This window comes from Myotis myotis, unplaced genomic scaffold (assembly GCF_014108235.1).
Source record: "Myotis myotis isolate mMyoMyo1 unplaced genomic scaffold, mMyoMyo1.p scaffold_m19_p_2, whole genome shotgun sequence".
In the NCBI taxonomy this organism is placed as follows: domain Eukaryota; kingdom Metazoa; phylum Chordata; class Mammalia; order Chiroptera; family Vespertilionidae; genus Myotis; species Myotis myotis.
The window spans coordinates 210,480,949-210,495,399 of record NW_023416324.1 but is presented as its reverse complement, the minus strand read 5'-3'; the positions used below and the strand labels follow the sequence as shown (position 1 = coordinate 210,495,399).

The 14,451-nt window shown below is 54.8% G+C and overlaps 1 protein-coding gene across 7 annotated transcripts in view; it reads left to right on the top strand.

Annotated features, from left to right (window-relative positions):
- The window catches only part of ABCG1 (ATP binding cassette subfamily G member 1), a 66,084-nt gene that overhangs the window by 49,973 nt on the left and 1,660 nt on the right, over nt 1–14,451 (top strand). For 4 of the 7 annotated variants that reach the window (XM_036351425.1, XM_036351428.1, XM_036351427.1 and 1 more), the window contains 10 exons: nt 615–665; nt 6,438–6,583; nt 6,864–6,987; nt 8,491–8,605; nt 10,145–10,332; nt 10,467–10,568; nt 11,468–11,636; nt 12,443–12,543; nt 12,658–12,816; nt 13,582–13,700. In XM_036351425.1, the coding sequence (XP_036207318.1) occupies nt 615–665; nt 6,438–6,583; nt 6,864–6,987; nt 8,491–8,605; nt 10,145–10,332; nt 10,467–10,568; nt 11,468–11,636; nt 12,443–12,543; nt 12,658–12,816; nt 13,582–13,700 (1,274 nt within the window). The remainder of the gene's footprint in view (nt 1–614; nt 666–6,437; nt 6,584–6,863; nt 6,988–8,490; nt 8,606–10,144; nt 10,333–10,466; nt 10,569–11,467; nt 11,637–12,442; nt 12,544–12,657; nt 12,817–13,581; nt 13,701–14,451) is intronic. The other 3 variants (XM_036351426.1, XM_036351430.1, XM_036351432.1) reach the window with 1 other exon arrangement.

Sequence of the window (14,451 nt, the reverse complement as noted above, 5' to 3'; positions counted from 1 at the left end):
CACCAGCTCACTGGTGGGCAGGTTCTACCCTCACCATTGTGTCCAAGAGGAAACAGGCTCATTTCCTAAAGCCACAGAAGTCGGCAGAACAGAACCAAAGCTGACCTGGGCATGGTGATGACTAGTCAGAGTTTTCCCCGGCAGGGCCAGGGGGGCAGGGGTGTGCTGGCAACCAGGATCACAAACAAGACAACACCACCAGAGTCCGGATATGTAGCGCTTGCCGATTCCTGTGGTATAAATATTCTCAAATACTCCATGATGAGCAATGGATAGTTTTAAGCTACCAATGGTCTCCCAGGTGGCTTGTGAAAGTCCTAAATATACACCACTAGTCTTCAAGCCCTGAGGCCTTCGGTTCCTTATCTCACAGTTGCCCACATCTAATTTTTCTCACGGACACAGCTGCAAATTCAGCTGAGAACGGAAAGCCCCCAGACATGCACGGCTGTCCTAGACCCCGCTCTGCTGAGCCAAGGGAGGTGGGAAGCCACGGCCTTCTCAGAGGGTTTTCCTGCAGCCCCTGGGCTCTTGGCCCGTGGTGTGGCTTGTGAGGTTTGCCCTGCCGAGGGCCATCTGTTCTGACTCCACACTGTATCCCTCGTCCCCTGCAGGTATCCGCGCATCTGAAGCTCAAGGAGAAAGACGAAGGCAGAAAGGAGATGGTAAGTGTGTGCCTTGGGGCCACAGGTGGGCCAGAAAGTGCATGAACTGCATTTGGCAAGCACATGTGCGGGGACGTTTTGGTGCTGGCGTTGTTGGTTTGTCGCCTTACCTTCTGTGTGTGGGCGACGGTGTCGTCGCAGTGTGCTGCATGCTCGCTGGGCAGCCAGGACTGGCCACCGTGCTGCAAGAGCCACAGCCTTGACTCTCGTGTCCTGGCGCTGCCACACCAGCAAGGGTGCAGCGGGACACCAGCCTGAGAGCTCAGGTGGCCGGAGGGCCCGGCCTCGGGTCCGCCCAAGCGCAGTGCTTTTCTTAGTTAACATGCTGCACGCGCAGTTGTTGTTATAAAATATTAACAATGAAGGTGGTTAGTCACTCATTTAAAAATAACCAGCCTCCACCCACACACACTTGCAAGAAGAAATTTGATTCTCACATGTTATTAACCAGCCTTTTAAAAAAATAAATTGACCAGGTTTCCAGGGTGAGTAGGCCATCTAATCCCTTTCATGGCTCTCTTCACTCCCCGGGAACAGCGAGGGTGCTGGGTAAGCAGACCCAGTGGGGAGCACCGGAAGCCCCATTTGGGGGGGAAAGGGGGAGAGGAACTAATTGATATTTACACACATTGAAGGGAAACTCAGCTTCCCTCCTCTCCACTCCACACTGAGTGCCGGTGGGATTTTCAGTATAGAATTTGGTGAAGTTCGGCCTATTAAATACCATGTTGTCCTCACAGCCCAGCAGGGGGAGGAGTAGGGTCCACGGGATTAGCCCCAGGGGTGCACCGGGACTCTTCCTGTGTTGAAGGGAACTGGATGGCGAAGGGAATAGTTCTACAGGCTAAGGAAACACTAGCAGCAATTCTGTTTACGTCTGTCCCTCTCCTGTCCCACCTGGTAGCTGCTGTCACATAAATGTAACCACCCTGTTATGGAAGGAAGTGCTGGCATCTTTAGGCTTCCCCTTACCTTTCCTGCCCTCCTCTCCTTGCCCTCCCTTCCCCCCGCACCCTCAGGCTCTTAGGGTTCAGCCCTTGAATCGGGCAGGGGAGGGCTAGCTGCACAGTGTAGGTGAAGAGCCCCTTTCTGTGACCCCCAGCCGAAGATGTGTCACGTGGAACTCTTCCATTCTGAGGTTGAGAGGAATAAGTGGGTTTAATGGAACCAGAAATAGAGATGTAGGAAATGTGGGAACCACGCGTGTTTCTGTCCCTTGTCCATCAAAGGTCGTTGGTATCAATTGGACACCAGCAGACACCTTCACTTTGGGTTGCAGTGAAGAAGGAAGCTTGATTCGGTGCAAACAACTCAATTGTGACACAGCAGTCCCTTCAGCCCTGGCTTCCCAGGACCCAGGGGGTAATCTCCGCCACTGCCTGCAGCGCCCTGGGCTTCCCCTGAAAGGTGGGGGTGGAAGGCCTGGCCCCACCGGCCTCTGGGCAGCGTGAGGCTGAGTGAGATGATGCCTTTAGTGCAGCGGTTCTCAACCTGTGGGTCGCGACCCCTTTGGCGGTCGAACGACCCTTTCATGGGGGTCGCCTAAGACCATCCTGCATATCAGATATTTACAATACGATTCATAACAGTAGCAACATTACAGTTATGAAGTAGCAACGAAAATAGTTTTATGGTTGGGTCACAACATGAGGAGCTGTATTTAAAGGGCCAGAAGGTTGAGAACCACTGCTTTAGCGTGTCTGAGCTGCAGACAGGCGTGGCCCATAAGTAAGTAGGCCGCAGAGCACGTCCCTACAGCCTGACCCGCACGGACCCGCCTTCCCACGCGGGAGGAGGGGCTGAGGAGGGTAGGCAGCCTTTGCTGACCGGCTGGGAGCACAGTGCATGCGGCTCAGCTGACTTTCTATATTGAGGAGCACAGCCGGCCTCCCTTTTGCTTCCTGCGCCGGCTTTGTCCGTTACGTCATGACCTTCAGAGGCAGCTTCTAGCCTCGTCCCGGGAGCTGGCACCCTCCAAGCCAGCCTCACACGGCCCCGAAGGCAGGCGGACCTGGCCTTCCCGCCCTGTCCCTCTTACTGACGGAAGCCCAGAGCGCGGGGGCAGTGGCCTGAGGGAGCTGGGTAGGGTCTTGGGGGAAAGGCCACGGAACCCCCTCTGTCTGCTCGGGCAGAAAGCACAGGCGCATATGGCTTTCTTGGTCGGGAATGGAGGGATCTCCGGGGGGGCCGGCCCGAGCTCATGTCCTCCATGTCCCAGGCCCAAGACATGGGCCAGAACAGGGCCTCGTGCTTGGGACACGCACACGTTTACATTCGGCTGCGTTTACATGTGTTCGCTCCGGGTCCCCCCTGGACCATGTGGCTGCATCATCCCCAGGGAGTGAGGGCCTCGCACTTCTCTTCAGATCCGTCTGATGCCGATTGACCAAGGCAGCGAACCACCCCTGCAGGGCCACAGGTGTGCTGGGGCCCTGCACACGGTTCTCACTGGCAGTCTCCAGGCCGCCCACCCATCCTCCTGGTCTCAGCCCCGTGCAGGCCCACCTCCCCCGGCGATCCTTCAGGGGGAATGTGTGGTTTGTTCTGAGGATAAGAAGCCCATTACATGCCCTGACTCACTTCCCTCCAACTCCCTGCCTGGAAAGACAATAGACGGGAATGTTCTGGCCGGAGTGGAATGTGTTGTCAGGCCTTGTTTACCAGAAAGCGGGCTTGGCCCTCAAGAGCCTCCAGGGAGGGGGTCTTCCTCAGGAGCGAGGTCCCAGGGCCAGACATTGTTCTCTCTGACTAGTTTTGAAACAGAATTAACCTGCAGAGCGTCACTCTCAGGAGCCCACTGGAGAAAACACGCTGGATGGGCGGGTGAAGGGAAGGCACCAGCACTTGCATCTCCACTTCCAGCATCCCCTCCACCTCCACCTCCACTATCCTCTCCACTTCCACCATCCTCTCCACTTCCACCATCCCCTCCAACTCCAGCATCCCCTCCACCACCAGCATCCCCTCCACTTCCGGCATCCCCTCCACCTCCCCTCCACCTCCAGCATCCCCTCCACCTCCAGCGTCCCCTCCACCTCCAGCATCCCCTCCGCTTCCAGCATCCTCTCCACCTCCAGCATCCCCTCCACCTCCAGCATCCTCTCCACCTCCAGCATCCTCTCCACCTCCAGCATCCTCTCCACCTCCAGCATCCCCTCCACCTCCAGCATCCCCTCCACCTCCAGCATCCCCTCCACTTCCAGCGGGACGTCCCCTCCACCTCCAGCGACCCCTCCACCTCCAGCGTCCCCTCCGCTTCCAGCGTCCTCTCCGCCTCCAGCATCCCCTCCACTTCCAGCGTCCTCTCCGCCTCCAGCATCCCCTCCGCTTCCAGCATCCTCTCCACCTCCAGCATCCTCTCCATCTCCAGCATCCTCTCCACCTCCAGAATCCCCTCCACCTCCAGCATCCCCTCCACCTCCAGCATCACCTCCACTTCCAGCGGGACGTCCCCTCCACCTCCAGCGACCCCTCCACCTCCAGCGTCCCCTCCGCTTCCAGCGTCCTCTCCGCCTCCAGCATCCCCTCCACTTCCAGCATCCCCTCCACCTCCAGCATCCCCTCCACCTCCAGCATCCCCTCCACTTCCAGCATCCCCTCCACCTCCCCTCCACCTCCAGCATCCCCTCCACTTCCAGCATCCCCTCCACCTCCAGCATCCCCTCCACTTCCACCATCCTCTCCACCTCCACCATCCCCTCCACCTCCAGCATCCCCTCCACTTCCAGCATCCCCCCACCTCCACCATCCCCTCCACCTCCAGCATCCCCTCCACCTCCAGCATCCCCCCCACCTCCAGCATCCCCTCCACCTCCAGCAACCCCTCCACCTCCAGCGTCCCCTCCGCTTCCAGCGTCCTCTCCGCCTCCAGCATCCCCTCCACTTCCAGCATCCTCTCCACCTCCAGCATCCCCTCCACCTCCAGCATCCCCTCCACTTCCAGCATCCCCTCCACCTCCCCTCCACCTCCAGCATCCCCTCCACTTCCAGCATCCCCTCCACCTCCCCTCCACCTCCAGCATCCCCTCCACTTCCAGCATCCCCTCCACCTCCAGCATCCCCTCCACTTCCACCATCCTCTCCACCTCCACCATCCCCTCCACCTCCAGCATCCCCTCCACTTCCAGCATCCTCCCCACCTCCATCATCCCCTCCACCTCCACCATCCCCTCCACTTCCAGCATCCCCTCCACCTCCAGCATCCCCTCCACCTCCAGCATCCCCCCACCTCTACCATCCCCTCCACCTCCACCATCCCCTCCACCTCCAGCATCCACTCCACCTCCAGCATCCCCCCCACCTCCAGCATCCCCTCCACTTCCAGCATCCCCTCCACCTCCAGCATCCGCTCCACTTCCAGTGTCCACTCCACCTCCAGCATCCCCTTCACTTCCAGTGTCCCCTCCACCTCCAGCATCCCCTTCACTTCCAGTGTCCACTCCACAGGGGCTGAGGGACGCTTGGCCACAGTAGTGAGCCCTCAAGGAAACAGGTGGACGGGCAAAGGGCATGTGCCAAGTCTCTGATGCCCCAAAGTGAGCCTGGAATGACCAGTGTGACTCCTCGTGCTGTGACTTTGGCCTGTGGCTCTGTCTGCCCAGGTTGGAAGTGTACCCGGAAGAGCCACCCCACCTGCCCTACGTCAATAGCCTTTTCTAGGCGGTGGCCTTGCTGACCTTATTTCTGGGTTGGTGTCCCTCAAAGGCACAACTTTTAGAGGAGGAAATGGAGTGGGGTTTAGGGTCAACAAAAGAGAGGATGAGCAGGATTTGAACCCAGGCCTGTTGGACCAACTGCCTCCCAGCCCATGGAGCTGTCATGTCCTGCCTCTTTCTGTCACCTAAGCCTAATTTTGTGATGACTGTGCTTAAGTAATCCAAGGAGTTCTTTCTCCTTTGCATGACCTCATCTCCCAGAGAAGCTGCTAGACTGGGTCCACCCAGATGGACCCAGGAGTCACCCAGGGCTGGGACGACGGCTGGGCAAATTCAGGTGGGACCCCGGGGAGGTGAGCCTGTTGTGGAGGCCGGGAGGCCGACAGCTGACCTCTGAGAAGACACTGGGCTGAAACTGGCACTGCTGTCTGCCCTGAAGTCTGCTGACCCTTCTGTTCCCTGAGCCAATAGTGGATCAATAATCCCATCAGACAGGAGGGCTCAGCCCACAGTGCACTGTTTGTATCTCAGTGGGCCTGCATCTCAGGGGGACATCGGCACCGCTGTGGAGGGACTGGCTGCTTCAAGCAGTCTTATCATCTTGCTACCCCTTCAGAGACCTTGTTTTCCTATTGACAAGGGCAAAAGGGGCTCTATCCCTTCTTTCTGAGAGGCCTGGCCTGGATAGTTGTGTGTCTACAGGAGCTGCCGTCAACTAAATGTTCATGCCTGCCAACCACTTTCATTCATTATCTCGTTTCACCAACTTGGTGGCCTGCCCTTTGTGCCACCTGGTCATCTGTCCATCCATGCGTCCGCCAATCCACCCTCCTACAGATGCTCACTGAACACCTTCCCTGACCTGGCCCTGAGCCAGGCTTACAAGTGAAGGTCAGGACAGGGGGCAGGATATGGACCCTGCTTCACCACTGCTTCAGCCTCCCGGGCCGAAATCAGGACCTTGGACTTGGAAAAAGGCAGCCTGGGATGGGTGTTGCGTGGGTCTGTGTGTGGTGGGAGTGGGTGGGGGAGGCAGCAGGTTTCCACGTGGTGCTGGAGGTGGTGACAGGTGGTGGAAGGTCCCTGATGGCTGCTCTGGCTCTGCTCCTCCCTCCAGGTCAAGGAGATCCTGACGGCTCTGGGCTTGCTGTCTTGTGCCACCACTCGGACCGGAAGTCTCTCAGGCGGGCAGCGGAAGCGCCTGGCCATCGGGCTGGAGCTGGTGAACAACCCTCCTGTCATGTTCTTCGATGAGCCAACCAGGTACTCAGGAGCAGCAGGGGGAAAAGCACCTGACCTCTGCGCCAGCAGATTTTATGGGGGGTCAGAAGGGGGAGGTGTGTGCCCTGCCCGCCCCATCTTGTTCTCCCCCTATTTTGGGGTCACAGGGCAGAGGCCTTACTTGCCCCACTCTCCCTGTCTGAGACTAGGAGACACCCGTGGGCTCAGGCTTGCACACGGACCTACCCAGTATGCTTTGAATGTGGGCATGGTTTGGGGGGGTGGTCCCCACAAACGTCTCATGGTGCCCCTTGACTTGTAGCGGCCTGGACAGCTCCTCCTGCTTCCAGGTGGTCTCCCTGATGAAAGGGCTGGCTCAGGGAGGGCGGTCCATCATCTGCACCATCCACCAGCCCAGCGCCAAGCTCTTCGAGATGTTCGACCAGGTACATCCCTGCTGTGATCAGCCCGTGGGAACCTGAATTCTGGTTCTCAGCTTCCCCTTAGTCCATGGGGTTCTCTTCATTGTTGAATGGCCTTAGTGTTTCATAAGATGTTGGAGTCATAAGCAACTAAGGAAGGGGGTCAGAAGAGCTGGCCAGTGTCTTCTTAGGAGCTGTTGTGTGGCCATGGGGACTTGGGTGAGTCACTATAGACACTGCTGAGGCTTCATGTTGCAATGGGGAAATACCCGTTTTACTGAATTAAGTGACAGATTACTTTATTTGTACAGACAGTCCTAGGGTTACATCAGACTCGACGTTCGTCGTTTCGTGGTTACGTTGCCATCTCCCATTTATTTATAAAAAAAAAGTTCTGTCATTTCGACATATGTACATATGTGCTTTATGTTTTTTATTATTTATTTACCACAAGTAAAGGTCAGGAATTGTTATCTTTCTTTTAAATTGTTTTTACTGTTTCACTTCATTACTGCTGTGCATGTGCTCCATGTGAGTGGCGTAGGTGCTTATGTAGAATGGTGAAAATTGCATTATGTCGTGCCATAGGAACAGATCTCTGACATAACCCGAGGACCTACTGTATTATATCATGTGTTATAAATCTTAGGTTTTAATATTATGATAGAGGAAAAAAAATCCCAAGGGTTGAAATGTGTAGGCTCACGAATCTTTCCCAGGCAGGTGGTTAGTTAGTGTGCAAAAACGATAAAAGAAAACAATTCAGGGCCTCATGATATCCTCAGTTTTCCCTGACTCACCATGGATTTCCCTGTGAACTTTAACAGAGCCTAAGATGAGAGAGAGAGAGAGAGAGAGAGAGAGAGAGAGAGAGAGAGAGAGAGAGAGAGAGAATAGATGGATATGATAGATCGATAGATAGATTGATTGATTGATTTAGTTGAATGAATGGATGGAGGGTGAATGGGTAGATGGATGGATGGGTGGGTGGTATAGATGGGTAGATGGGTAGATGAATATATGGATAGAGGGATGGAAGGACGAAAGGGTAGATGGATGGGTAGGTTGGTGGAGGCTTGGTTGGTGGATGGATGGATGGGTGGGTGGGTGAGTGATTGGATGTATGTATGTATGTATGGATGGATGGATGGATGGATGGGTGGGTAGTAGGTAGATGTAGGCGTGGAGGTGAGGAGGTGGTGGATGATGGATGGATGGATGGATGGATGGGTGGTGGATTGATGGATGGATTGGTGGGTGGGTGGGTGAGTGATTGGATGTATGTATGTATGTATGGATGGATGGGTAGTAGGTGGATGTAGGAGTGGAGGTAAAGAGGTGGTGGATGATGGATGGATGGATGGGTGGGTGGTGGATTGATGGATGGATTGGTGAGTGGGTGGGTGCGTGGTGGATGGATGGGAGAGTGGAGGTGTGGTTGAATAGGTGGTGGGTGGGTGGGTGGATGGATATTGCGAGCATGGAGGCAGGCAGAGTTGATGTTTACCTCTCCTTGCTTTTTTCTAGCTTTATGTTCTTAGTCAAGGACAGTGTGTGTACCGGGGGAAAGTCTCCAATCTTGTACCATATTTGAGGGATTTAGGTCTGAACTGTCCAACCTACCACAACCCCGCTGATTTTGGTAAGTATAACCTTGACCAGGAAGGAAAAGGAAGTGTTTGTTTGTTTGTTTGTTTGCCACTCCTGGTGGATTTTCACTTTTACCAGAGGCCCTCGGCCAGGGCTTACGTGAATAGTCCACAGTTGGCTCAAGTGCCATCCATGGTGGAACTTTTAAGGACAGAAAAAGAGGTTGTTTTCCCCTCCAGATAAAATAACAAGGCAGCTGTTATTAGGAGCAATATTCTCTAACACCTCTGGTGTTAGTCCCAGGTTAAAGGAAGTTATTTCTAACAAGAAATAACCTTGTGGCCCCACCCATCACTCCAATCTCTGTCTTCACATGGCTCTGTCTCTGCGTGTCTCTGTTGTTGGATTCAGGGCCCATCCTAACTCCAGGATAGTTTCACCTCAAGACCCATAACCAATTACCTCCGCAAAACACATTTGTCAAATAATGTCATAGTCTGCGGTTCCAGGTGGATGTGAATATTTGGGGGGTGCTATTCAACCCACTACAACCCTCCTGGTCATCAGCACTTCTCATTCAGTTGCTTTTCTTTCAAACATCTGGCCACACTCCCAGGATTTCATATTTCCAACATCATCTCCCAAGTTATGTTCCACAAGACCCTGTTCCTGGGAAACACTTCTCTCACTTGAGCCAGAGTGTGGGAATGGGAACGTGAAGGGAACAGACAGTTTTGTTTACAGGCAGTGGGGCCGGGTCTGGTTTATAGACACAAGAGAAAAGCATGGTTGGGGACAGGTGTGCTGGGCGGGGGAGGGTGGTGAGGTCCAAGGCCTGCAAAGAGGTGAGAACCTAGAAGGAAAGATGGACAGAAAGAGAAATAGGGTCCATGCAACCTCCGGAAAGTTCTAGAAAAGTTAGGGTGTGGCTTCTATCTCCTCCGCGTCACCCGGAGAGAGGACTGGAGTGCACAGAGACTGGCGCTGGGGAGGGGTGGCTGTGAGTGACCAGCAGAGCGGACAGTGCTGAGCCCGTGTGGCCTCCTTGATGAAAATGGGCCACTGCGTCCGGTTTATGAAAGGTGGGGCGGATGGTCCCAGACCTCAATGCCCCCAGAGAGCCAAGCACATCTCAGGCCCTGGTCACCCCTTTTTCCGTGGTCCCCCTGAACTGCCACAGCTCTCATCACTCATGCCCAATCCCACGTGCAAAATGCGAACTCTCCAAACAGAAGTCCTGCTCCATCCGGCTGTCTTCCAGCTCTGCTCTGAGGCTTGGATGCCCACAGCAGGCGGTCGGTAACCCTGGATGGATGCCTAAGTTAATAGAGAACGAGCTAATTGTTTTCATTCCCAGGCTCCTGACACGAGACATGACCTCGCTGGGGGTTTAGAGCTGAAAGAACATCGGTAGCTAAATGATTTGATCGTATGATCGTGACCGTGCACTTGTATATAATCACTTAAAAATATTCCCGCCGGATTCATGGCTCTGTAGTTGCAAAAATGAAAGAGGCCCACAGTTCACATTGGCGGTCTCAGGCTCTTAGCCCGGATTTTGGCTGACAGCACGCACCTGTGTCTCATGCAGTCATGGAGGTGGCGTCCGGTGAGTACGGCGATCAGAACGGCCGCCTGGTGAGAGCCGTCGGTGAGGGCCTGTGTGACTCTGACTGCAGGAAAGAGCCTCCTGGGGGCGATGGCGAGGTGAACCCCTTCCTCCAGCACCAGCCCTCGGAAGAGGTAAAGCAGTCCAAAGGATGGAAGGGGCGGAAGAAGGTAATTCCTCCCCCGGCCTGGGGGAGCCCTCACTGCATGTTGCCCCCTGCGGCACGGTGCCCTTTCTTAGCCTCGAGGAACTGGGTCGTGGGGTCGGGGGTCTCACCTTCTCTCCCTTCTCGGTGTGTCCTCAGAACTCCGCTTCCACGGAAAGCTGCCACAGCGCCTCCGCCAGCTGCCTCGCCCAGTTCTTCATCCTCTTCAGGAGGGCCTTATTGAGTACCGTGAGGGACGCGGTAAGTGTGTCTACAGTCGCCTCTTGTGGCAAAGGAAGCTGCCGGCATCTTCAGGTGTATCTGTCCTGACTGTTTTTCCTCCATTTGCATCAGTCAGCATTCACTCTGCAATGCTGCTGTGACAAACACTCCCTCATATGCCAAAGGCTCTGACAGTAAATATTTGTGTTATTGGTTGGTGGCTGAGCATTGTGACTCTGCCCCCTGTTTCTTCTCATCCTGGGACTCAGAATGGAAGGACAGCTCCTTTCTAGAATGCGACATAGGGAAAGTGCAAGGGAGAAGTCAAATGTAAAACTTCTGGTGGCAACTTGTCACTTGTGCTCACATTCCTCTGGCCAAAGAAAGTCATATGGCCAAGCATGTCACCACAGAGTGCACCCCTCCCTCAGGAAAGCATGGCAAAGGCATAGGGCACTGGGGCTATGTGAAGGCTTATTGGGAAGGAGGTGTTGAATGGTTGAGAACAGAGTAGCATCCACCTTTAAGGTGGACAACCTGCCCAGGACGGGTCGGGTGCTCAGTGGGCCTCTGGGACCTAGTTCGAAAGATGGAAGGGCTTGTAGCAACTCATGCCACAGCTCTTCAAGGGTGGCCTCTGATATACCCACCCTTGGTCCCTTCTCCACCATCGCTGTCACTGTCCTCTCCTCTGAAGGCAGACAGACCTTGCTTGCAAGTTTTGAGCAAATCTGTTTTAACAGCAATAAAACGCTGCCCATGTGTGCATGTGTGTGAGTTGGTTTAGGGTTGGAGGTTGGTTTTTCTGGAGGAAATGGGCGGCATGAAGCATGAGGTGTGACATGGACCATGTCTCCAGAGGCCTTGGACCTATTGTTCCGTCACTGCCTCACTCCCCCACTTCCAGGCGTGTGAGTAACAGCCAGGTCTGCCCCCAGGTCTTGATGCACCTGCGGGCCACCTCGCACATTGCCATCGGCCTCCTCATCGGCCTGCTCTACTTGGGGATCGGGAACGAAGCCAAGAAGGTCATGAGTAACTCCGGCTTCCTCTTCTTCTCCATGCTGTTCCTCATGTTCGCGGCCCTCATGCCCACTGTGCTCACGTGTGAGTGCCCAACAGGCCACAGGCCCTCCTCTCCTTCCTCATCTGTCATTCCAACCCACGAACTGGGGACCGAGGTCATGGCTTGGCCAAGAGAGGAGTTTTCTGAACATACAGTGTCTGGCTTTTTAAAAAAATAAAATATTCTTTGTAGACAGATGCAGGTATTGTATTTTCTGTTAGACAAGAAAATACAGAGCCTGTTTAAGCCAAAGGGTGGAAGGCTTTCACACAGGGATGAAGGCTTATGGGAGAGATTTCTAAAAGGTTGTCTAGTCAGGAGCTCCTCACAGAGGCATGGCTTACCCCATTGGTTATTAAGACAGCCCCAGTCCGGCCAAGTTTGGGAGGGGATGAAGCTATTCTGGGTGGATTTCCACGCAAGTCTAGGTTGTTCGCAGAGTCACGTGGGGCTGACAGTGCAGACAGCCTTGCTTCTGCAGAACACCAGCAGAAAGCTCCTCCCTAAATTGCCTGGAATTTCCAAGACCTCACAAGAGGTCTTGTCCGCAGGAAAGAATCACATTGTCACAGTTATTGAATGAGAATAAGTTGCGCGATAAATGTTATAGTAATCGCTAAAATAACACTCATTATTGCACGGATATTCTCCACTCGATGACTCCTCAGGTTATAAAAATGGGTGGTGGTTCTCCTAAGCTAGTGAATCGGTCCTTATCTCCTCCATCCAAACCCTGAGCACGGGGGTGTTGAAAGGCCCGCATCTCGGCACAGGCCAGGTTGTTGAGCCAGTATTTTGCACGCCAGGTATGTCTGCTTGATGCCTTCTCCATTGTCCTGCCTCCTAGTTCCCCTGGAGATGGGTGTGTTTCTCCGGGAACACCTGAATTACTGGTACAGCCTGAAGGCCTACTACATGGCCAAGACCCTGGCCGACGTGCCCTTCCAGGTACGTCAGGGAAGGGCGTGTGTTGAAAGAGGAGCAGGCATTGTCCTCACACCCTGTAGACCGGGGTGGGAGATCGCAATTTCCATGGGAGGCTGATGGGCCCTGTGTTCCCAGATCGTGTTCCCGGTGGCCTACTGCAGCATCGTGTACTGGATGACGTCGCAGCCGTCCGACGCCGTGCGCTTTGTCCTGTTTGCTGCACTGGGCACCATGACCTCGCTGGTGGCGCAGTCCCTGGGCCTCCTGATTGGAGCTGCTGCCACATCCCTGCAGGTACCAGCCAAGGAAACGCCTCCCTGCTGCCCTGGGGGGCTCAGCACCGCCCGCCTCCTCCTAATTCTGCCCTAACTTCCTAGATCGGCTTGTCCAGGTCAGCCTTTGGGTCAGGACGCGTAGTGTCCTGGCTGGTCACTACTGGCATATCGACAGCAGCAGGTGCCCTGATGCGGCACGTAGTGTATGCCAGTGCTGTGCTCAGTGCTCTCCACATAATAGCTCTGTTAGTCCCCGGCACACCCCTGAATTAGGTGCTGTGCTAGCCCCATCTTACAGGTGTGAACACTGAGGTCCAGAGAGGCAATGCGATTTGGTCGGGGTCACACAGCTGGCTCAGAGTTCAAGCTCTGGATGCCTAGGTTTTGTTGCCTGAGAGGATCCACTTGCCCATCCCTTCAACCTCCATTGCACCCCCACATTCCCACCCCATCTGGGTCCCTCCACGCGCCCCTCTAGACTCCTGGTACCACCCACCCACAAACCCACGTGCATTTGCCGTTTCTGCACCTCCATGACTTCAGGGAGCTCAGGCCAGGCCTTTCCTTCACAGCTAAGCCAGAACTCGGGTAAATCGTGCACCCCAGAGGCGGCTGCTCACTCCCCAAACCAGATGCTTCTCCACGCCAACCTGGCCCGTGGATGACCCATCCAGAAAACCGGTCCTTTCTCAGTGGTCCCAGGGACTGTCCAGGAATATGGCCTCCAGGGGCCACCCGCAGAGGCAGTCGGGCGGGACTGGAAGCTCTCTCTGTGTCCCCCCAGGTGGCAATCTTCGTGGGCCCCATGACGACGATCCCCATCCTCCTCTTCTCAGGATTTTTCGTCAGCCTTGGCACCATCCCCACCTACCTGCAGTGGATGTCCTACATCTCCTACGTCAGGTAGCGTGTGTGTGTGTGTGTGTGTGGTGGTCATGGTTGCGGAGACCCTGTATAACTTGGGGCCTTTACAGTGACAGAGGGAAGAGGACTCCCGTTACCATGCACATGCTCACAAAAGCTACGTCTTAGCTGTCAGCTAAATGCCGGCACCGTTCCTATATCACAGAGGGTCCCAGAGGATCGGTGCCTTTTATTTTTGTCCTAGTTTAGTGTGTCCCGCCCTCACCAACGCACACACAACAAGGGTAAAGCAAGTGCTAGCCGCTCGTACCCTGAAGGAGCCCAGATGGGCCCGTCGTCTGGTCCTTTGGAGACCTGCCTCTGGGGGGCGTTTCCACCTGTTAGGCGCTTCATTCCTCTCTGAAGTAAACATGCTTACGACATGTTCCTGAATATTGTAAACCCTAATAAGAAATCTGGTGGAATATTAAAAAAACAAAAGCCGGTGTGGCTCCGTGGCTGAGCACTGACCTATGAACCAGGAGGTCACAGTTTGATTTCCAGTCAGGGCACATGCCCGGATTGCGGGCTCGATCCCCAGTGGGGGGAGGTAGCTGATCAATGATTTTCTCTCATCACTGATGTTTCTATCTCCCTCTCCCTTCTTCTGTGAAATCAATAAAAATATATTAAATTTTAAAAACAGGAATCCAGTGGGAAGTGAGTCATGATTAAAAGACCCTAACATCTTTGGAACCGAGTATTCTGGCACATGGGCGCTCGGTCCAACGGCATGCTCTGCGCTCGGGCT